This window comes from Plasmodium coatneyi, chromosome 10 (assembly GCF_001680005.1).
Source record: "Plasmodium coatneyi strain Hackeri chromosome 10, complete sequence".
Classification (NCBI taxonomy): domain Eukaryota; phylum Apicomplexa; class Aconoidasida; order Haemosporida; family Plasmodiidae; genus Plasmodium; species Plasmodium coatneyi.
The window spans coordinates 962,866-984,397 of record NC_033565.1 but is presented as its reverse complement, the minus strand read 5'-3'; the positions used below and the strand labels follow the sequence as shown (position 1 = coordinate 984,397).

The window sequence follows — 21,532 nt, the reverse complement described above, 5'->3', positions numbered from 1 at the left end:
GAAGCAAAATAACCAAATGACGCAACGGCGAAGCGCGAAACGAACTTAGTCACCACGACTTCGCGCAAGCTGGTCCATTACCAAGGGAAGGGAAAAAGGTCCCCACGCACTTGCTTCAACATTTTTCCCCCAATGGGGATAGGCCCTTTCCAGGGAAGGAGACACAGCCAAGTACTTTCGCATGCCATCTCTCAGAAGGAGAAAAAAAGAAAAAGAGGTTACATCCTAGTGTAGTACTTCACAGTACGAAGGAACCCTCGGAAGGAATCCCAATTGAGCCAAACAGAGCAAGGGACAATTTATTACAACCTTCGTACCACCCCAATCTGCGCACCTGCACAACTGAACAGAAGTATGCTCCCCCAATGTGAATGAAGCTCACGATGCCTTTTTTAAGTGACGTTCCTTTATATGCGTATCCGCCTTGTTTACTGTTTCGTGTTTTCCTCACTCTGTTACCACCCCCCCTGAGGCTGCGGCAATGCTGTTAGTTTAGCCGAAGGGGGTGCACTACTTGTCTGCGCATTTATTGTCAAATGGGGGAAGATCTCCGTTAGCACGCAATTGGGTAAGCCGTACATTGGCGCTGTAGCTGAGCAGTAATTTTAGCAGTTGTTGCGCGCCGCGAGACGGAGCGGAAGAGAACTGAACCGAAGGTGTTCTTTAACCCCGCACCCATACCCAGTGGTGACAAAGGAAGTCCATTATTATCACTACCGTTCCGCTGTTGAGCCAAACCAAATGAAGAAAGACAACAGCGCCGTACAGACAAGGGGAAAATCCCCAGACAAGACGCATATAGAAAAGTACCATGCAAACCCATTCACAAACTCGAAAGAAGATTACTACAATGAAAAAATATTGCGAATAATATGTACCATACTGTTGCGTAAAAATATAAAAAGAGCTGACTGTGTAGTGTTAGATTTGCTGTTTAATTTTTTTGTAAAAATGGTTAAAACGATCGGAATGAATTGCAGGAAGTTCTCTTCCCTCAGAGGAAGTGTTGTTGTGAATTACATCGACATAAAGCATTGCATCAAATTGGCCTTAAATAATTTGTACGGGGAAATTTACATGGTGAGCAATTTTAATGACCTCTTTGAAAAATCCCCATATGAGGTTGAAGAAGAGGAGGATGATGCTGTTAAAAAAAAAAATCATAATTATATAAACGTTTTGCAGAACTCGTACTTATACTACAAGCAACTGTGTATGAAGCAGAGAGAAAACAATGACTCGATAGAAAACTTGGATGGTACCAACCCTTTGGACAGCCTGCACAACATGACCAACTTGAACTATCTAAACATTGGGAACAACTCCTCATCAAATGAAAATGTAAACGTTTTATTTTTAAATGAAAATATCGATATCGAAAAGTACAAGGAAATTATGAAATTGAAGAAAAAATATGTGCATGATCATATGCCCATTATTCCACTGTCCCTAAATCGGAAAGAAAAAAAAACGGGACTTTACAATGACAAGGCGGATTATTACGTGGACTTATCATCTTCCTATAGCTCCTCCGCCAAGTCGTCCATGTCTTCTTCATCCGAATCGTCTCATCCCTGCAGTGATGATTCGGACTTCTTTCACCACATGAACGAAAACGGCTGCGACGGAAAGAAACTTGAGAGTGAAACAAAGGAAGACATGGGACAGGAGAAAATGCAGGTGTTGAGTCTCCTGCCCAAGTTGAGGGACATATATATGCAGAACGCAGAGCGAAAGCGCCAAGGGGGGGACCCACAGGCCCCTGCAGAGTGCTTGTTTAATTCGTTGAATATTTTTGAGGCCCCAGATGGGGGCGACCGTTAGCCCGTTACAACGGTATCCTTTTTTTTTTGTTCTTTTTTTTTTTTTTTTTTAATTTGTCGAAAATAGCTAGCTGACTAGCCATTACACCAATTTGGAGTAACCTCCCGTGTGGGCATTTCAGACCTGCCATTTGGCACGTAGACAGTAGCGGTTAATTCCGCCCTGTGTGTGCATTGAACCCCGTTTTACGCCGCCTGATGAAATTGCAAAAAGGTTGATAATCGCCTGAACAGCGTGAAAAAAAAAAAAAAAAAAAATCACCGTTCAGGTAAAATTAAAACTACAGTTATGCCATTCGACGCTTGAAAAATGTGCATCGATTTTATGGCATGCTTGATGCGCTGATTCTGAGAAGTGGGGCGATCACGGAAGCGCCGTAAAACAGGCCACCAGGGTACTGCATCAGTACTCGCGCTGTGCATGTGATGATGGACGGGTAACACTTTCACACATGACTTTATAAATATGCAATGGGCAACGCAAAAATGAAAGCTAAACCTCAACAACTTCTTTCTACCCTTGGGGCGAAACGGGAGGGATAGTCTATGGCGCCCAAATTGGGGCACCTCCAAATGGTTAAAACAAGTAAACGAATAATGCTTAAAATGCATAAACGAATAAATACACGCACGAGTGCATGAATGTAGGTAGGTTATGTACGCCCCCAGGAGTGTGTCCGGGCAGACGAGGAAGAAAAGTGTCCCCTCCCCACCTTATTTCACCCAAATGGCCAATGCGGCATGTCAAACATGTGGTCCATTTGGTTCAGGTTGCCATTAAAACTTTTGCTCCTGTTCTTCATTTTTTTTTTTTTTTTTTTTTTGCTATGCTCGGAAAGGGCGCGGTTATCACCCCTCCCAAGTGTGTCTATGTTGTCGCTGGAAAATGGAATTGAGCGATTCCGGCGGACAGAACTATGGAGGCGGACAGAACTATGGAGGCGGACAGAACTATGGAGGCGGACCAAATTGATGGGGAACCCCAAATTGAGGCGGCGAGCTGAACTGCTGCGGGGTATATTGTTTCCACGTGGACGAGACCAAGGGGCTCTGGTTATACACATACGGATTGGCATAATGCTGAAAGGAGTGATGAGGGGTGTTCTTCAGCTCGAAAGCCCACTTGATGGTTAGCGCCGTGGAGTGATTTTCAATAGGCTGATCCGACATGGCTACTTTGGCAAACTCCGCATTGACTCTATACGAATATTGAACAAAGGCAATATTTTTAAAAGGCACATACCTTACATATTCAATGTTTCCAAAGTTGCTAAACTCATCATATAAAATCTTTTCGATTAAGTGAACTTGCTCGAAATTATCGATGTGAATGCTTCCAATGAAGAGGGTTCTGCATTCGCTGTTAAAATTCCCTACCCCACCCATGTCTTCTTTGAAGGTACTGAATTTTTCCCGTCCAAAAATATCGATGGTTTGTTCAAACTGTAGTTCATCATTTTCGTTTGGAATTCTGTGTCTGTAGAGACAGTTATGCCCATAAGCACAACAACCGCGTGCAAAATAAATGCAAAAAAATTGTTTGCTTGTCAAATTCTTATCTGCCTTTGTGTATCCTGAGTCGGTGGATGGATTGCATTTGAACCTTGCCACAAAGCGTTGTACACCACTGCTACTGCCAGTACTGCTGCCTTTGTCGAATTTGTCCGGCACGTACTTTCCGAACCAGATGTTGTACTGGTCATTGCCTTCTAAGTATTCCACTTTGTTCAGCTCCTCTTGGGTCACTTGCAATTTGGCTGGCCGCTTCAGGATTTCTTTTACCTTATCGTTCTTCTTCATTAGTTGGATGCTTTTTTCCAGTAGGGAGGAGAACTCATAGGGCTTCCCCCCCATGTCCTTTTCCATCCCACGGTTGTAGTCCTGGCACATACCATAGTAATTGTAATTGTACTGGTAGTAGTAGTAATTGTTGTAGTTTACATGGTTCGTGTTTGTTGTGTAGGTTGCGTACGTTGTGTACGTCGCGTTTGGCGCGTTCACCATGTTGATCATTCCTGGGGGCGCCATCGGTGGGACTGTCGTGGCAGGGGGCATGCCCGCCCCACCGGCGTAGCCACAGCCGTACATGTCGTAGTAACCATTGAAGTTAATCCAGTTCTGCGGAAAGCAGCTTCCACCATTAGCATTATTGTATGCCCCTTGCGGGTTACATTTATTTCCCGCGCCCTCGCTCTTCCCCTTCTGCGCCCCGTTAACACAGTCGTGTGATTCCTTATTGTGATGGTGCTTATAGTCGCCTCCACTCAGGCGGGTGTCATTCTTCGGTGCACTCTTCTCCTCTGCTTTCTTTGTCGTCTCTCCTGAGTTACTTCTCATCTGTTGTTCTCTCCCCTTCTTTGCTTCTCCTACTTGTGGCGCTTCATTCGGCGCACCCCTTTCCACGGTGCGTCTATCGGCATTCCTGTTAGGATTACTGCTCCCATTTTGCAGGACCCCATGTGGGGTCTCTCCGGACGTGTCCTCTCGGCTACAGTGATCCCTTCCTTTCACCTTGCTTACTTCTTCGCTATCTCTTTCCTCTGCCTTCAGAGGGTTAGACGGGGCCGCAGCCTCATCTGAGTCTTTTTCCGCTAATCTGGTACCCTTCGCATCACCATTGGCTTCCTCCCCGGTTACTCTATTAGCTTTTAGTGCATTGGTTAACTGGTCAGAGGGAACCTCAGTGGTGTTCTTTTCCTTCCCCTTGCACACGTTCTCATTTTGTGTCCCTTTGTCAGGGATTACTTCACTTTTCGCTTCCACCCCTTCAGCACATCTCTCGCTTATGTCCTTCTGGTTGGCCTTGACATCGTCCCCTAGTGACTGCCCCCCTTGGTTGGCCACTTCTGCGGCTTCTTCATTCTTTTTCAATCCAGGTACTTCCCCTCTTCTCGCGTTAACTTTTTTTTTTCTTTTCTCATCATCGTCCTCTGCTTGGACTATATTAAAAAATCGTTTCACGCTCATCTTCAGCTGGTGAATGCATCGAGGGCGATGGGGGGAAGAGACACATGGAACGATGGCATATGGACAGGAGAAGCCGCGGGGAATTTGTAGCGACGTTGCGAAATTCCTTTGAAGCTTCGGCAGGATCACCTTGTGGTCATTTTTTTCCCCTTTTGTGTGGGTACCCACGGGGCATTGCTTCACTTCTTCACATCGCTGCTTTTCACAGGTTGGCGCGCCCTGCAGGGAAGTAGCGAAATGTGCCCCACCGTGTAGGTCACTGCCTCTAACGGAAGCTTGCGGTAACTTTTCTTTTTCTTTCTTCCCGCCCTCTTGTGAAAATTTCAGAAATTGGGAAGTGGGAGGAAGAGGAAAAAATAAATCGTCACGGGGTACCTTCTGTTGACGGGGAACCGTACGAGTTCACTATTTTTTTTTTTTTTTTAACCTTTTTTTTTTTTGGCACATTATACAGAAGGAAAAAAAAATAAAATGACAAAAAAAAAATACAACAAAATACAGCAGAAGAAAAGGTGCTTTCACTCCACTGCCAGCGGAGCTGCTTCCCGGAAGTGAAACTCCTCTTTTTACACAATTTTGTTACAGATGGATCTTTTAGGACCGCATTGATGAGGCTACGCGCCATTCATCAAGTGGCAAATTCAGATCATACAGAAAAAAAGAAAAAAAAAATTTTTTTTAAAAAGTACAAAAAAAATGGGGACCCACATGACGTTATATTAAATAGGACAGAGTGGGGGGAAATTCTTGGAAGGGAACAAACCCCTCCCTATGAAAAAAAAGAAAAGAAAAGAAATTTCCCAAAGGGGGAAGAAGGGCCCCCCCCCTGAGGCATATACTTTGTGTCTCCCCTCCGTTTTGGGATACCAAGAGTTCTCTATCAAACAGGGGGAAACTCCCCATGTGAATGGAATACGTGTGTGGGTGGAGGGGGTATGCGCATGGCGAGGGTAGCATAAGGTCAATTGTCTTATATGTACACTTGGTGCAGCGCATCGGCAAGGGCGAAAACGGAATGGCTATCACCTCTGCGTGCCTGTCTGCCTGACACGCTAAAAGGCAACTCTCCCCTTGACGTAAAAGTAGTAGTAGAGCATTCCCAGGAACATCCCCGTGAGGTGTGCCACGTGGCCTGCCGAGAGGGGGGAAGGGAAAAAAAAGGGCATGTTGATGAAGGAACATATATGTGCAATGTAAAGCGTGCACGCGTTCTCAGATGAGATGCCGAACCTGTGTTGTCGTTCTTGTCCGTAAGCACGCAGTAGACCTCGTTTGCACAATACAGGGAAGTGAACAGGGCCTGCGGAGGGGAAAACGTGGCAAGGAGGAATGGAAAAAGGTAAGCGAAGGCAAAAAAGGCAGAGTGGTTCAATGAATGAACGAACGGCAAACAGGACGAATTAAGCGCGGCGGCACAGCTTCGCTACGTCTGAGCATACCAGGGGAAGCCCTAACACCCCGTAGAGATAAATGCTGCTGCTAGGGAACATGAGCGTATACGTCGTAAGAATGGAACTGATGCTACCGCTTGCCCCCAGGACGCAAACATTTCCATAGGAAGAGGAACGCCCACTCTTATGGTAACAAATCTGTACATACGAAGATATCATCCCACTAATAAAATAAGTTAAAAAAAAATTCCTCGAATTAATAATCATCTCGAAGGACCTCCCAATGTAGAAGAGCGAAATGGTATTCAGAAGAAGGGACTGCACAGTGTTGTGGCTGATGAGGTTGGTTATGAGTGTGTAGAGTTTCTTCTCCCTCAGCTGTTGCGGCCCACAGCAAAAGTGGTTATACATAAATTCTGTGGTTAGGAAGTTGAACAGCCCAAAGGGGAAGGACTGACCGGACGATGCATTCTTAACCCCGAAGGGGGTATACACATTCGAACTGGGATAGTAAAACCCTCGGGGCATTGAAACATAGTTGTATGTATCCCCAGGCTTCGCACTCATCCATAGGAGGAAGACCAAAAGGTGCAATGACATCAACGTGTACGTCACAGGTGCTCTCCTATAATGGTAATGAATTAGATTTCTATAGTATGGTATGTTTGCGTCCCGATAAAAGTGCTTCAGGTTTTTTAAAAAGAATTTTCCTTCAAGGGAAATTTTGTGCAGGGCAGTTTTTACGTGTCTTCCATCAAATGCTACGTTTTTCATTAACATCCCCTTTAAGAAGTGAGGGGCAATTCGTTTTCTAATTTTCGTTCTTTCGTCTCTCCACATGGATAATGTGTCCTGATATTTCATTCTTACCTCTTCATACTTGACACGCAATTCTTCAAATGTCCTTTTTACCATTTTCCCCATCTCCTTTTCTTTCTTGTGGGCATGTTCCATCGTTAGGTCGTTCCATTTGGGAAACATATTGCGCAGCGGGATGCCCCGCATAGTGCCTAAAATGGATTGACTCCTCTTCTTCTCCTTAATAGGTTGCTTATGCGAATACCTGGAGAAGCCCCGAGCCCAGTGGCCGCACTGGGACAAGTACCTCTCCACCTTTTTCATCTACACGCGGGGCTGCCAGGGCACGCTCTATTAAGCAGTATCACACTGGGTCATGGTGGTTCATGCCTACTGGGGTGGTAAATCACTCTTCTCCTGCCAACGCCGCGCATCAGGGGGAAATACTACACACGTACGTACTGCTGTTGTTCCTACCTTGTGACATTTCCGTTGTTCGAAGGGGGACCAAATTGGATAATTTATTTTTTCCACCTGTGCGCACAGCTTTTTTCTGACGGCCCTTTTGGAGAAGGTTTTTTTTTTTTTTTTTTTTTTTTTTAATGTTGACTAGTGTTGATCATTTTATTGTGTATTATTTATTTTTTTTATTATATAGGCTACTATGATATGTAATTGTTTTGATCATTTTATTGTTGTATTATATTATTTATTTTATTTTTTTTTTTCTCCTATCTTGCGCGGTTTTAACCCCGTGCTCACCAGTTGGTCAACCTCTTTTTCTTGGCAAGTTCAGCGTTTCCCGTCCGCAGAAATGGCGTGACAGAAAACTTACCAATTTTGCCGAGGCATAGAAACCGCAATACCAAGGCTTAGAAATCGCCTAACCGAGGTCTAAAAACCGCCTTTTCCAGGGTTTTTACAATTTTGTAGTGTACCACCCCTGGAGGGTTATTTCCCTCATGAAATTATTCAAACATACAAATGTAGGGAAAAAAAGAGTGAAATATTAAAAAAAGAAAGAAATGGGCAGTAGGAAAAATGAGGTGAAAGGATTAAGGGGGAAATGTCATTCCATTCTGTTTCTTTCCCCATACACAAACTGTATGAAGTACACTGTATATATATATATACTTTGTGGTTACTTATGTCCCTTGGGGGGACCTCATGCAGCTCACATACGGCCATAACTTATATTTCCCTGATGACCCGTTGCATCATTTGTTCTTGCTCGTGTTCTTCCTCTGGGTTGTCTTGTAGAATGCCCTGTGTATCCAGCAGAACGTACTGCAGAATCATTCTCTCCTGGACCTATTGTAGAAGTTTCTGTGGAATAATCTGTTAAAGTATCTTCTGTGGAAACATGCAAGTTGTTTCCGGTGGATCTCTTTCTTCTTCTTCGTCCATTGGAGCTGTTACCGAACCAAGAGGATAATGGCGTGTACTGAGAAGGAAGAAAGGGTGGGTTAAAAAGTTGAAGGGTTAGAAGGAAAAGGAAGGGACTGGTCTAAGGAAGGAAGGGTCTAAAAAAGAAAGGATGGTCTAAGGAGAATGAAGGTTGTTAGTGGGTGGCAGGTGGAAGGAAGGTTGTTCGTGGTGGAAGGTTGCAGGTGGGTTGTTAGGGTTGGTAGGGTTGCTAGGGGTGGTAGGGTGGAAGGAATGTGTAGAGAAGGAAGGTGTAAAGAAGGAAGTTGTAAAGAAGAAAAGGTGTAAAGAAGAAAGGTTGTTATATGGGTGGTAGGTAGAAAGAAGGTTGTGTTACGGGTGGTAGGAAGGAAAGAAAGGATGTGTTAGGGGTGGAAGGAAGGTTGTTAAATGATTCAATTTTTTTATTTTTTAAATTTTGGAATTTTTGGGTGCTTACTTTGTATAATAAGAAAGGGGCACCTATGGTTGCTAAGGTACCAAAGATGGAAGAAATGGAAGAAGTGGTGGTTGCTTTATTTAAGATTTCTTCTGCAGTAGAGGCCGCTGCGGCAGCTTCAAGCTGGTGATGTCTTGTTATTAGTTCCGCCATCATTTGGTGGAGATTAGCTGTTTCACAATGTAAAGCGTAGGTTTTCTCAAAGTCTGTACAATATGGTTTCCCCTTATGCTCACTAGCCCCTTCTCCTCTGCATACCTTTTCCATAGCTTTACATGCTGAAGAAACTGTTTCCCAATAGGTGGACCATTCTTTCGCACAGGTGGTACCACTGTACGTATTTAGTAACCTCGGTAGTTCCTTATAATCGTGGTAAAAATCGAATATGATTTTCATGTTGCGAAAAATGGTGTGGTCCTCAAGATCTTTGTACTTAAATTCACACTTCTTTCCACCACTACTGATAAAAGATTCCAGCGTTTCGGAAATTTTATCCAAAAGGCTTGACAATGGTTTAACACCTAAGTCGTTCCAGTATTTATGGCCGAACCAATAATAAAAGAAATAGCAAGGGGAATCCCCGTAATCCGGTTTCCCATTCTGCATACATGCGTATACGTAGGCGTTCGCGATTTTTGCAGCGTTCGCAATAATTTTCGTACAATCCTGGAAGCTGCTCCTTAATTCAGCCGTCAATTGTGTACCTTCGGTACCCCCGTCGACCTGCATCCCTGCAGCAGTGTCGAAATTTGTATAGAAGGTGTTATATATGGATAACTTCTCAGTAATTGATACTGATGAACACGTCTGGGGGAGTGGGTGTTATGTGTGTGCAACATAAATATATATGTTATACATACACATATATATATGTAAATATATGTATTACACATACATATATAAGGAGTTGTATGTATATTCTTTTTTTTCCTTCTTTATTAGACCTCCTTTCCTTCCTGCTCCTTAGACCCTTCCTTTCCTTCCTTAGAACATCCTTTCCTTCCTTCCACCTACCACTCCAACACCATCTTTCTTTCACCACTCTAACAACCATTCCTTCCACCCTACCACCGATCATCCTACCACCTAACAACCCACCTATCACCAGCCCTAACACAACATTCCTTCCACCCTACCACCTAACAACCTTCCCTTCCAGCAACCACCCCTAACAACTTTTCTTCCTTAATATTATTCCTTAATATTCTTTTTCTTACCATTGGTCCTCCTGGTGCTATTGGTGCGGTTTCGGACATGGTTAATATGTATGGGCTTCTATATATGTGTGTATAATGTGAAATTTATATTAAAAACTTTACTCTATCTATTTGAAAAAATAGGGGGAAGTTTATGTATGCAAGGAATTGTGCCCCGTCCGACAGTGTTTCTTGATGAATATGAAGTTCTTTGTTTCTGTGAACAGTACACATTCCTTCTAATTTTTTCCAAAAGTAACAGAAAGCAGATTGTGCATACATATATACATCAAAGTCATTATATATGTGCGATCAATACTAAGAACAAATGTATTGAGTAAACATAATAAGAAAAAAAAAAAAGAAATGGTTAAGTTTCTTATATATATTCCATACATATATCAATTATATTATTCAAATGTGTAAAACTACTTCAGAACCCTGCTATTACTATACACATTCTTCCTCTAATGTACACAATAAGGCGGGGGCGGGGAGAGCATCATTTTTTCTTTTTTTGGAGTAAGAAAAATTTGAGCATGTATTCTATTCATTTTATGTTCTACTATTGTTAAAAAAAAAATTATTAATAATTTTTAACGTGCACATCTATCGTATACATTTCACGTACATGCATATGTTCACAGGAGCACACTCTTCCTTCCCTCCTCCCCCCTTCCCTCACCATATGTGTACATGTGTACATTGTGCACATGATTTTATTCATATGTAATAGGTAGACTATGCACGAACTCATAAAATAAATGAAAATTACATAATAAAATGAATTACATGAGTGTTATTTGTGTGAAGAAAAGAAAAATTTTCACACATTCCTTATATAATAACACATTTTTTTACACCATACCTACCACTCCCCTCCTCCATTCTTTTATTCAGGACTTCGCAGTAGTAATAAAAGTTCCTTCTACTTTTTTTTTCACTTTTCTTTTCTTATTTCATTTCTTTTCTCTTTTCTTTTCTCCCTTTACTTCATTTCTTTACTTATTTCTTTTTCCTTATAATTATGATACAAATACCTTATGCATATGGGGTAGATGTGTACACCATGTTACCTGAGATTTTTTTTCACTCCTTTACTTCATATTATATTTTAATTATTAATGCTACCCTACTTTTTCTATCTTCTTTTTTTTTTTTTTTTGCATCGTTAAAAGTGTTTGCGAGTATATGGTTTTTATTTAGTACGCATTGGGAATAAGGTTTCCAGAATTTTTAAGGGATTGGGAAAGTTCTAAATGATTCAGTGTTCTTTACTTTCGCGTGTATATTATTTCACTTTATATATATAGAATGTTATATATGTGTATGGTCAGAGTCCTCCATACAGATATTTGTTACAATATATGGTGATGGGTTACAAATAAAATGACTGTGACTCCTATAACCACACATACATATATGTACCCCTTTTTCTTCTTCTTTTTTCCCCTTTAGCTCAAGTATATATAACATAATACAAGTTTAAGGGAGATGTAAAAGGGAGGAGAGCGGCACTTTAGGTGGTTTTGTATTATTATGACCTGAGTTCTATATTTTATACTGTTGAACTAATATAATTCCTTCATATTTATGCACATAGTACCCACAGTATCACAGGATATTGTATATGTATGACTGTATTAAAAGCTTATTATGGAGTATTTACTATAAAAAGAGGAAAATGCTTATGCAGGTGTCCTTTTTTTTTATATGTTAGGGTGTAATTCTCTTTATATTTCCTTTTAATTAACCTATTCCCGTGATTATTTCGCTCTTGTATTTTTCTGTACATCCCATGTGTAAATATTTTTGCGCCTTATCTGTATGGACACGTGTAGAATTCTTACTTTACAGTATAGTACTATTTCATTATGCACGTGTAACCGTTTCCGCGTTCAGTACGTATATAGTCCCTATATTCCTATGCAGTAAATAGATGCTGCCTTCTGTTCAGATTCGGAGATAGTGAATAGTACGGTAGCCCATATATATAATGCTCCCCACCTACTGTAGGAGTATTAAGCAGCACCGTACCCTTTACTCACAGTATTGCTTACTCAAAGGACGAACATTAAATTTAACAGTTAACCAGTACATAAGAATTTGGTCTATTATACAGCGCCCTCATGGAGTACATGTAATATCCTATATTGCATGAATGTCCGCTGCATTCTACGTCCTTCTAAGGGTTATACGCGTACATATTAAATGGGAATACAGGACAAATGCGTAGTGAATTCTTATTGGGCACCCACAAATATGCAATATAAGCGTTCCATCTATGAGTTATCATGGTTCTTAATGAATGGTGCAGAATTTGACTTCCATATAACATACTGAGAATCATAGGAACAGACACTGCCACACCCAAATTAGTGCTCATAAGCACTTTTACTGTGGTCCGTATAAGCAATTTTTATTCGTAAAACACGGACATCATCTATGCCACTGGATGTCTCCGTCCAAATTCGGTTCAGCTACCGGAAAATGTACTTCCTTCCCATCCTTGAAGGGGGAAGCGTTGAACATGGCAATAGACACATGGACCATTTATTGTCCCCCACAATATTCATAAGTGTAGAATACCTGAGGGGGGTTTCACATAAGAATTTAGAACAGTAGTTCCACGTAACACTAATTTATAAGGAATTATATAAATTACTACTTTGTAACAATTAATTTATGGGCTTCCTATCCTTTGGTAGCTTATTACTAATAAATTTCCCCAAGGAATATATGCGAACAAATTTTTACGTAACAATTTTAAAGGGGAAACATTTTCTATACTAATTTATCCTTAATAATTTCATTGTTCCACTTTATGCCAGGAATTCTATATAGGGCCTAATATAGGCAGATGCACAGTAACAGTTGTTTCCCATGGAATTCGAGCAACAGATCTTATAAAAAATTCCGCTTAACATTCGTTCAGTAGATATTACGAACAACTTCTTTGTTCTTCGAATTCTTCTAATAGTGTTTTCTAAAGTTGAATGGAAGTAGCAGTAGGGGGTCAGTGCAGTGGGTTCCTTCTCTTCACTGTATTAGTAACACTAATGTATTAATAGTTCTACTGTCCTCAGTAACTATGCTGTCTTTACTATCACTATTGCTCTTAGTAGCACCAACAGGGGAGAATGAGTAAAATTGAAGTAGAGGTCATTCATTTTTCCTCATTCCCTTCCTTCCCTAACCACCTTATTTTCTTTTCTTCTCTTCATTCTTCTTTTATACTTTATTTCCTTTCTTTTTCCTTCTTTTCATTCTTCCTTTCCTCTTTCTACTTCTCTTTTTCCTTGCTTCTTTTTTTTTTTTTTTAACGGGAAGAATGCAAGTGTATTTAAGGAAGGAAAGAGAAAGAGGAATTACCCACCTCTCACTCTCTCTTTTTTTTCTTTAATTTTTTATTTTCTATTCTTTTCCTTCAATTTCCTTTTCGTTCTTTTTTCTTTTTTTTCTTCTGTTTTTTTTATTTTTCTTTTTCCTTCTCTTTTTTATTTCCTTTCTACTATTTACTTCTTGCTTTCTACATTTTTACTTTTTCCTTTTTAAAAGAAAAAATTTTCCAAGGAAAAAAATTTTTCTAATCTTTTTTTCTTTTATATATTCTCTTTTTAAATATAGAAAAATAAGAAAAAAAAAAAAAAAAAGAAAGAAAGAAAAAGGAAAAAGGAAGGCGGGTAATTCCCTCTCTTCTTTCTTCTTCCTTTTTTTCATTAGAAGAAGGCAGTGTATAGGGAAGGGTATAAGGGAGAATGATTACACGCAGAAAAATTTGGCTTTAGCCTTTTTTAAGAAGAAAAGAAAAAGAAAAAGAGAAAAATTTAGGGAAAAAGAAAAGGAAGGTTAAAAAAAGAAGAAGATAAGGTAGGTAATTCCTACCTCGTTTTTCTTCAGAAAAGTGCAATGTATGTAAAGAAGAAAGGTTTAAGAAAGAAGAAAAAGAAGAAGGAACGTGTAAAGAAGGAAGGTTTATGTAGGAAGAAAAAGAACAAGGAAGGTATAAAGAAGGAAAGTTTAAGGAGAAAAAGTAAAGAAAAAAGAAGGTGAATAATTTTTTCTTTCTTTTAGAAGGGTAGTAGTGCACAGATAGAATGTATAAGAGAGGTTGGATTATATCTTCCTCCCTTTTTTTTTAAAAAAAAAGAGGCAATGAATGTATGGAAATATTATTTTCTTCTCTCCTTTTCGTCATAAAGAATGCATATTATGATAGAGGGAAGGAAGATTATTCTTTTTGTAAGGAAAAAGGAAAAATTAAGAAAAAAAAGAAATAAAAGGAGGGAAGGTGGATAATTCCTTTCCTCTCTTTTTCTTAAAAGAGAACGAGGAAATAAAAAAGAAAGTGGGAAAAATAGGAAGGTAGGTAATTCCTCCCTTTCTTCTTCTCCCTTCTCTGTTCTTTCTTTTTCTTTTTTTCAGAAGGAAAGTGTTGTACAGGAAAACGGGAAAAGAAGGCGCATGCGCAGAATTTTTCTTTTTTTGTTGAACAACTCACACTAATTTGAAACGAACACATATAAAAGAACATTACCTCATGGGGGAAGAACATTGTGTTAAGCCTAAGTGTAAATGTTGTATAATAAAACAGAAAAGGGATACTGTGTTGCATGACGACGAAAGGAACGGAATAATGTCCTGCATGACGAAAAAAGAAGAATAATGTGCTATGCCTAAGAAATGTATATAAAATAGGTATAATGTTCTTTTAAAGATGAATAAAGAAAGAGAAAAAGGAAAGGAGAAAAAAACGAAAATGAAAAATTCCTCACATACTAGTTCTGGAAGGAATAAGTCAAGAAAGGAATACTATAGATTGAAGAAAATGTGTTGCATATAATATCTGATGTGGTATTATTTCTAATTAGTAAATAACGCAGAGAATAAGTAGTGGTTAAAAAAAAAATGGCTCCATCGAAGAAGAGTGAAGATAAAGATAAGATATTTGGCCCATTAAGGGATAGGTGGCTGAAAGAAGTAGGGTCTGAGTGGAGCGAGGGCGTAGCAAAGGTACAATAATATGGTGTAAGCTATATGTAAAACATGAGTAAGTTCTCATATAGATTATGTTGTTTTTCCTTAATAACAGTAATTATATATTACACACAGAACATATATGAATATATTATTCTAATTTGCAGACAAAATTATTCCTAAAAATAAGGAATTGGATCAATGAAATGCTAAAGGAAATGACAAAGAAGGATGATGAGGAGGTAATTGCTCAAACATGGTGCGATATGATTACAATAGATGATAAAAAATTGACGCTTGAAGAAATGGAAGTATGTAAGTTCATTGTAAGAAATTTACTGAAAATAAAGACAACAGACAGAGGGAAAAAGCTGAGGAAACAAGTTGATATAGAAATGGAAGAGCACGTGTATTGTACGATGGTAAAAATGTGGTCATTTTTATACTTATCTGAGCATTGTGATAAAGGGGATGTTATACACAAGGCATTTGGTACAATGAAAAATGTGGGCACAGTACTTAGTGGGGGGGTGATGCATAAGGAATGCGATTATAATGAAGTGATGGAACATATGAAAGTATTGGGGCAGCCCATGTTACAACATATTCGAAGTGGTATAATGCACAATAGGGTAATTATGGGAATAATAAATAATGGAAAAGAGAAGAAGAATTGTGGGGAAGGAAATAAGAATGCTGTGTCAACAGTGTATAATTCGAACAGTGAAAGTATAAGGAGTATGGCGAGTGGACGTCCACCACGAACACGTGTTCCAACAACAAAACAGATTCGGCAACGTCCTCTACAGAGCAGACAGGGCATCATGGAACAAGGAGACCCATCCAACGGAGAGGAAATTTGGAAGCAAGTACAGCAACAATGGTTCCAGAATATAAGGAGGTACCCCCATTTGAAGGAAGTTATAAATGTAAGGAAATTAACTTAGGGTTGTGGAATAAGGAATGTATGAACAGATATATACGCAGTACTCCTGTGTACAATATATATATGGAATGTATGTGAACAAATATATTGGTTCTTTCCACGAATTATAGAAAAGAATATGGGGTAGAATGGAAGAAATATTTAATAACCTCATTTTAACTCTAAAAAATGAACAGCCGGATATAAAAGTTCACTGTGAAAAAGGAATGAATAGTAACTACGAAAATATAGAACCGTGGAATAATGAAGAGAAAGAGTTATGCAGGAATATGATGTCAGTAATGTTATATACAAATGGGTTGACGCAAAATTTAACAGTAAGAAATAAGGTCGACGGTGAGGATATAGTGGACACGTACCTTCGGTGTGTAGTGGGAAATGCAGTATTAGTAGAATTATATGGAAGCAACTGCCGCTTTGAAAAGGTACTTCCACATGTGTCAGGAATGGTAGGAGGAATGGTGGATGCCCACTTAAGGGATAAAACGGATGAAAAGTGTAGTGCATTCAATCGTGAAGATGCAAGAATAGGAGGAAAACTAATTAGTCAAACCATAAAGGAATGGATAGACGAAGGAGGGTGGAAGAGTGATAAGAACGTGCGGAATTACACTGCAATAGAGAAACAAGGGGAAAATTGTAATGGGCAGGAAACAAGTGGAAAAGGCAGAAAGGAAACAGAAGGGGAGGACGAAAATGAGGAAGGGAAGGACATAGAAGAAAAAGTAAGCGGATTAAAGGATATAATGGATGCAGGAAAAACAGTATCTCAGGAAGGAGCAGACGAAGTAGTGAAGAAAATGGATCCTAATGATAGTGAGGATGAAATGAGAAGAAAACTGGAAAGTGAAATTCAAAGCAGAGTGAAGGAAGAGAAAGCAGAAGCTCAGAAGGCAGCACTATCGAGTAATCCAAAGCAGGTAGGTAAGTAATATTATTAAAAGTATTATATAAGAAAAGAAGGAAAGAGAAAGGAAAAAAAAAGGACGAAAGAAAAGGAAAGAAAGAAATACAGGAAGGAATAAAGGAAAGAGTTAAAAAAAATGGGAAAAGGAAGAAAAGGAAAGAAAAAAGGGGAATGTAAAAGAAAGGAATGAATCTACCGCTACTCATTAGTGTCTTCACTCACTGCTTCCTTCCTCTTCCTTCCTTCTTATTAGGTGATGACTGCAAGGAGGAAAACTTATGTAAACGAGCGAACTGTGTAACAACACAATGGTTTAAGATTCGAAAAGATGCAAGCATAGGAAATCAGAACTGGGTAATTGAGAAACAATATATTATCCATTGTAATTAACGGCACCACTATAAGGAAGAATAGTATTCCTTCTACATAAGTGCAAGGTGGGGGGGGTACGAAATCACAAGGACGAACCCTTTGTGTACATGGAGTGTACACATATATATTCAATTTTCCGTTCCCTTTTGTGCAGTGTAACTTTTGGGATTATGATGTCAATAATAGACTGAAGCAATTATCTAGTGATATGACTAATGGAAATGGGAGCGATGATAACCTATGCAAAAAAGTTAATAGAGAAGGGAAGGTCGCGACGGAAGCAGAGAAAACGGCTTGCCAATATATTACGAAAGGTTTAAAGCATATATACGAAGTTCAGGTGGATTCGGAGAATCGAAATCAAGATCAAGCAAGAAGTAATAGACCATTTTATCAAACTATGGCATGCGTCCTACTGAACACCTATGCTGACAAATTTAAAGAAAAGAATCCTACTTGTATCACGGAATATACTATAAAGAAGGCATTTGAAATCGGAAATTCAAAGATGAGCGCATGGTGTGTGGATACTAATGGTAAGAGTAATGATTGTGTTACTTGCACAAGGGACACGAGCTATGTAAATTGCACACTAAGCGTGGACAATTCTCTATGGACAACAACTAAAAGCACAGGTGGAACATGTAAAAAAGACGGAAATAATATAAAGGAAGAAATGGATGGTCTGTTCCAGAACAATACCGAAATAACAGCATCTCTAACTAGCATAAATAATAACTTCTGCACACGCATAAAATGTGTAGCAGAGAAGTGGAGGTGGCATAGGGAGAAAAAGGGAAATGCATACCCAGACTGGGTAAAGATCATTATTGCTAATTGCAGTTAGCAGTACAATGAATAATGCGCCATTGTTCTACGGACGCAGGAAGATGAGCTCAAATATTGTGCATATACTTAGTATATATATATGTTCCATGCTTTCTCCATATTAGCTGAGTAAATTCTGGGAACCTGACGTCAAGAATGAATTAGGAAGACTCTCTAAGGATATAGTTGATAAAAATAAAGCCACAGACGTCGATGGTCTGTGTGAGAACATTAAAAATGTACATAATGGAATGGAAGAATCAAACAAAGCAGCATGTAATTACATTGTTAAGGGTTTAGAACATATATATAAAATTACAAAGGGGAAGGACAGCAGCGACCACGAGATGGTTCTGGACAACCAAATATTCCATCGAACTATGTCTTGCGCCTTATTAAATGCATTTGCGGATAAATTAGAGCAGCTGAAACCTTGTTCCCCCAAGGCAGGCGTGGAACACGCATTTAATGCCGGAAAAAGTCTCTTTAATCAACTATGTACACAGAAGAATGACGCTAATTGTGTTGAGTGCACAAGGGAACATAACTTTAAAGGTTGTGAAATAGTCGATACGACGAAGAAGAATAGGAAAGATAAGGTAGAGGAGAAGGTGAATGAACTGCTCGGGAAGGATGACAACATAAAAAAAACTCTGTCTACTATAAGTTCTCTAAATAAAACCTTATGTAAACGTGCACAGTGCGTAGCACATACATGGAGAGAGATAAGAAAAACTTCTGAGGGAAAATATCCAGAGTGGGTAAGGAGGAATGATTCCTACTACAGTTAACGACAGTTCAGAGAGAGGAGTGCGTCCTACGCATATGTTTCGGAAATAGGACCATAAACCTTGCGTGTATGCACTGATTACATATCTATTTCTTCCTTTTCATCCATGATTAGAATACTATGTGGGGGAATCAGGATATCGGACGCCTACTGAGTGACCTGTCTAATGCTATGAACAACAAGGACGCAACCATAGATAATCACTGTGAAAACATTAACGGGACAGATGGTACAGTCTATAAGGAAGCAAATAGAAAAGCATGTCAATTCATTGTTAAGGGATTAAAAAATATATATAAAATTGGGACAACAGAGGGTGATAATAACCCTGAGGAGAACAAACAATTTAATCAAACTATATCCTGTTTCTTACTAAATGTGTATGCCGATATATTGGAAAATCAGAATCCATGTAAACCGAAGGAAGGTGTGAATAAAGCCTTCAGTTTCACTTCACAAATTAAGGAAGGAACAAAGTGCGAGGATGATCCTACTTGTTTTGAATGCACAAGAGATACCAGTTTTAAAGACTGCAAAATAAACGTAAAAACAGACAGACAAACAATAGCGCAGAGAATGAAAGGAATGCTGAACAGTGATGGTGGAATAAAGACAACTCTGCAGGATCTATGCCCGAAACCACCATCTGAACTTCGTGAACGATCTGAAGAGGTCCAAGAACAAGTCCCGGTACCAGCACCATCAGCAACAGATCCAGATAATAGTCCGGCAACAGTACCTAAAACAGCAGAAAATGGGCAAGGTAAGTGTACAGGAAGGGACAGCCTTGATGGAGGTGTAAAACTTTGTGCTTCAGTTCCTATTGGTGTTAAGGATACTAGGCCTGCAAGCGTTGATATCAGTACTCCTGCTGTAGCGCGAAGTGATGATAACGATCTTCCTCCAGGTGTTGATATCTCCATATTCAAGGACAGCAGAATAACTCTGGACCAACCTCCTTTAGACCCTTCTTCAGGTGTTAGTGCAGCTGTCGACACCCAAACGCCAACCACAGGAACAGACACTCAAACTCCATCCGGTTCCGCAATTCCCACTCAGCCAGGTAATCACACTATAAAAGAAGGAACAACATGCTTTGGAAGTGTGTGCACCATAGCAGGGGTGAACATACAACATCTTATATAATATCATTCATAATCATATTAAAAACACACACCCTTCTTTCCTTACTAACCCTTTAGGTACAGTTGGTCCTACGAGTGACAAGGGTGATCCAGGTGTCCCTGGGCGTGCTACTCTTAGTTCAGGTGGTGGTAATCCCGGTGGCCCTAGTCAACTTGATGCTGGTCCAGGTGGAGGTGATGCTCCTGCCTCCGTCGGTCCCTCTACTCAACCTTCCCCTGCAAAACCGGACCCCGCCCGTTCTGGCCTCCCTCCTAGTTCCGATCCAGTTCAGGGGGCTAGTGCCTCAGGTGGAAGATTAGGTAGGAAGGGGGGAGGAGGAGGTAAAGGTGCTTTAAAATCACCCCAGGTTGTAGGAGTAGGGAATGTGTTGAAGGAAAGGGTTGACCTCCTTACCCCATACCTTCCTGTAATCCCTGTCTTCATTGGTATTTCTGCTATGACCTACCTACTTTGGAAGGTAAGAAAAGAAGAAGGAAAAAATATGCTCTACGCAAAAGAAAAAAAAAAAAGAAGGAAAGAAAAAAAACGAAGGAAGAAAGAAAGAAAAGAAAGAGAAAGAAAGCAAAAAAAAAAAAAAAAAAAAAAAAAAAGAGGAAAGAAAAGACAAAAAATATAATAAAATAAAAATAAAGGTGAATGAGTGCCTGTAGGATTTCGCATTTAGCGTGGTACGTGGTTAGGATGTAGCATTTCGCATTTTAGGAGTGTTTGTGTAGGATTTCGCATTTTATGGGTGTATGTGTAGGATTTCTCATTTTAGGGGTGTAGGATTTAACACTTAAGGATGTGTAGGATTTAACACTTAAGGATGTGTAGGATTTCACACTTATGGTGTAAGGCGCTGCATTTAGGGGTGTACGTGTAGGATTTCGCATTTTAGGTTGCACATTTCGCACTTAGCTTAAAAGTAGTAGTTATTGTTCGTAAAAACAATACTCACCTTTTTAAAAAAACTTTTTTTTTTTTTTTTTTTTTTTTTTTTTTTTTTACCTTCTGCTTTAAGTATTTTACCCGCGGTAAGCGAAGACGACGTCATAGAAGAGAGGAACACTTAACCTCTTACCCCTTGGAAGAACAATTCCTTGATCATGTGGATGACCAGGATGATGGTCCACATGAATATACGTTAATAAAGAAACGCAGACAACCAAGATCTACTCCAACGGGAAGAACGAAGAGGCCAGAAAAGCGTGCTGGTCGCCGTGGTGTGGGTCGCCGCATGATTATTGATATTCATTTAGAAGTCTTAGACGAATGTCAAAGGGGGGACACACAATTGGCCCAGAATGACTTTTTTGAAATTTTGGTTCGAGAATTCATGGGAATCGAATTTATAAAGGAGAAAAACGTTCCTAATGTTAATGTTCCAAATGAAGAGGTTCCAAGTTCAGATTCCGAGTTTAGGGTTTAGGGTTTAGGGTTTAGGGTTTAGGGTTTAGGGTTTAGGGTTTAGGGTTTAGGGTTTAGGGTGTAGCAAATATTTTTTTTTTTTTTTTGTTTTGTTTTGTTTTGTATGAAGGTGTGCAC

General features: G+C 39.7%; 4 protein-coding genes across 4 annotated transcripts; 2 read left to right on the top strand and 2 right to left on the bottom strand.

Annotated features, from left to right (window-relative positions):
• Positions 1-741: 741 nt before the first annotated feature.
• On the top strand, positions 742-1,824 carry PCOAH_00030150 (Uncharacterized protein; the record flags this gene model as incomplete). The annotated part of the gene is made up of 1 exon (XM_020059817.1): positions 742-1,824. The coding sequence occupies one exon, from the start codon at positions 742-744 to the stop codon at positions 1,822-1,824; it is 1,083 nt and encodes a 360-aa protein (XP_019915473.1).
• A 950-nt stretch (positions 1,825-2,774) lies between these two features.
• On the bottom strand, positions 2,775-4,790 carry PCOAH_00030140 (Uncharacterized protein; the record flags this gene model as incomplete). Its single annotated transcript, XM_020059816.1, has 1 exon — positions 2,775-4,790. The coding sequence occupies one exon, from the start codon at positions 4,788-4,790 to the stop codon at positions 2,775-2,777; it is 2,016 nt and encodes a 671-aa protein (XP_019915370.1).
• A 1,052-nt stretch (positions 4,791-5,842) lies between these two features.
• PCOAH_00030130 (Rhomboid-like protein) lies at positions 5,843-7,303 on the bottom strand (the record flags this gene model as incomplete). Its single annotated transcript, XM_020059815.1, has 3 exons — positions 5,843-5,922; positions 6,021-6,090; positions 6,230-7,303. The coding sequence occupies 3 exons, from the start codon at positions 7,301-7,303 to the stop codon at positions 5,843-5,845; spliced, it is 1,224 nt and encodes a 407-aa protein (XP_019915213.1).
• Positions 7,304-16,090: 8,787 nt separating this feature from the next.
• Positions 16,091-21,416, top strand: PCOAH_00030120 (SICA antigen; the record flags this gene model as incomplete). Its single annotated transcript, XM_020059814.1, has 8 exons — positions 16,091-16,886; positions 17,123-17,223; positions 17,396-18,058; positions 18,195-18,830; positions 18,974-19,837; positions 20,062-20,178; positions 20,277-20,462; positions 21,009-21,416. The coding sequence occupies 8 exons, from the start codon at positions 16,091-16,093 to the stop codon at positions 21,414-21,416; spliced, it is 3,771 nt and encodes a 1,256-aa protein (XP_019915463.1).
• Between the last annotated feature and the right edge of the window lie 116 nt (positions 21,417-21,532).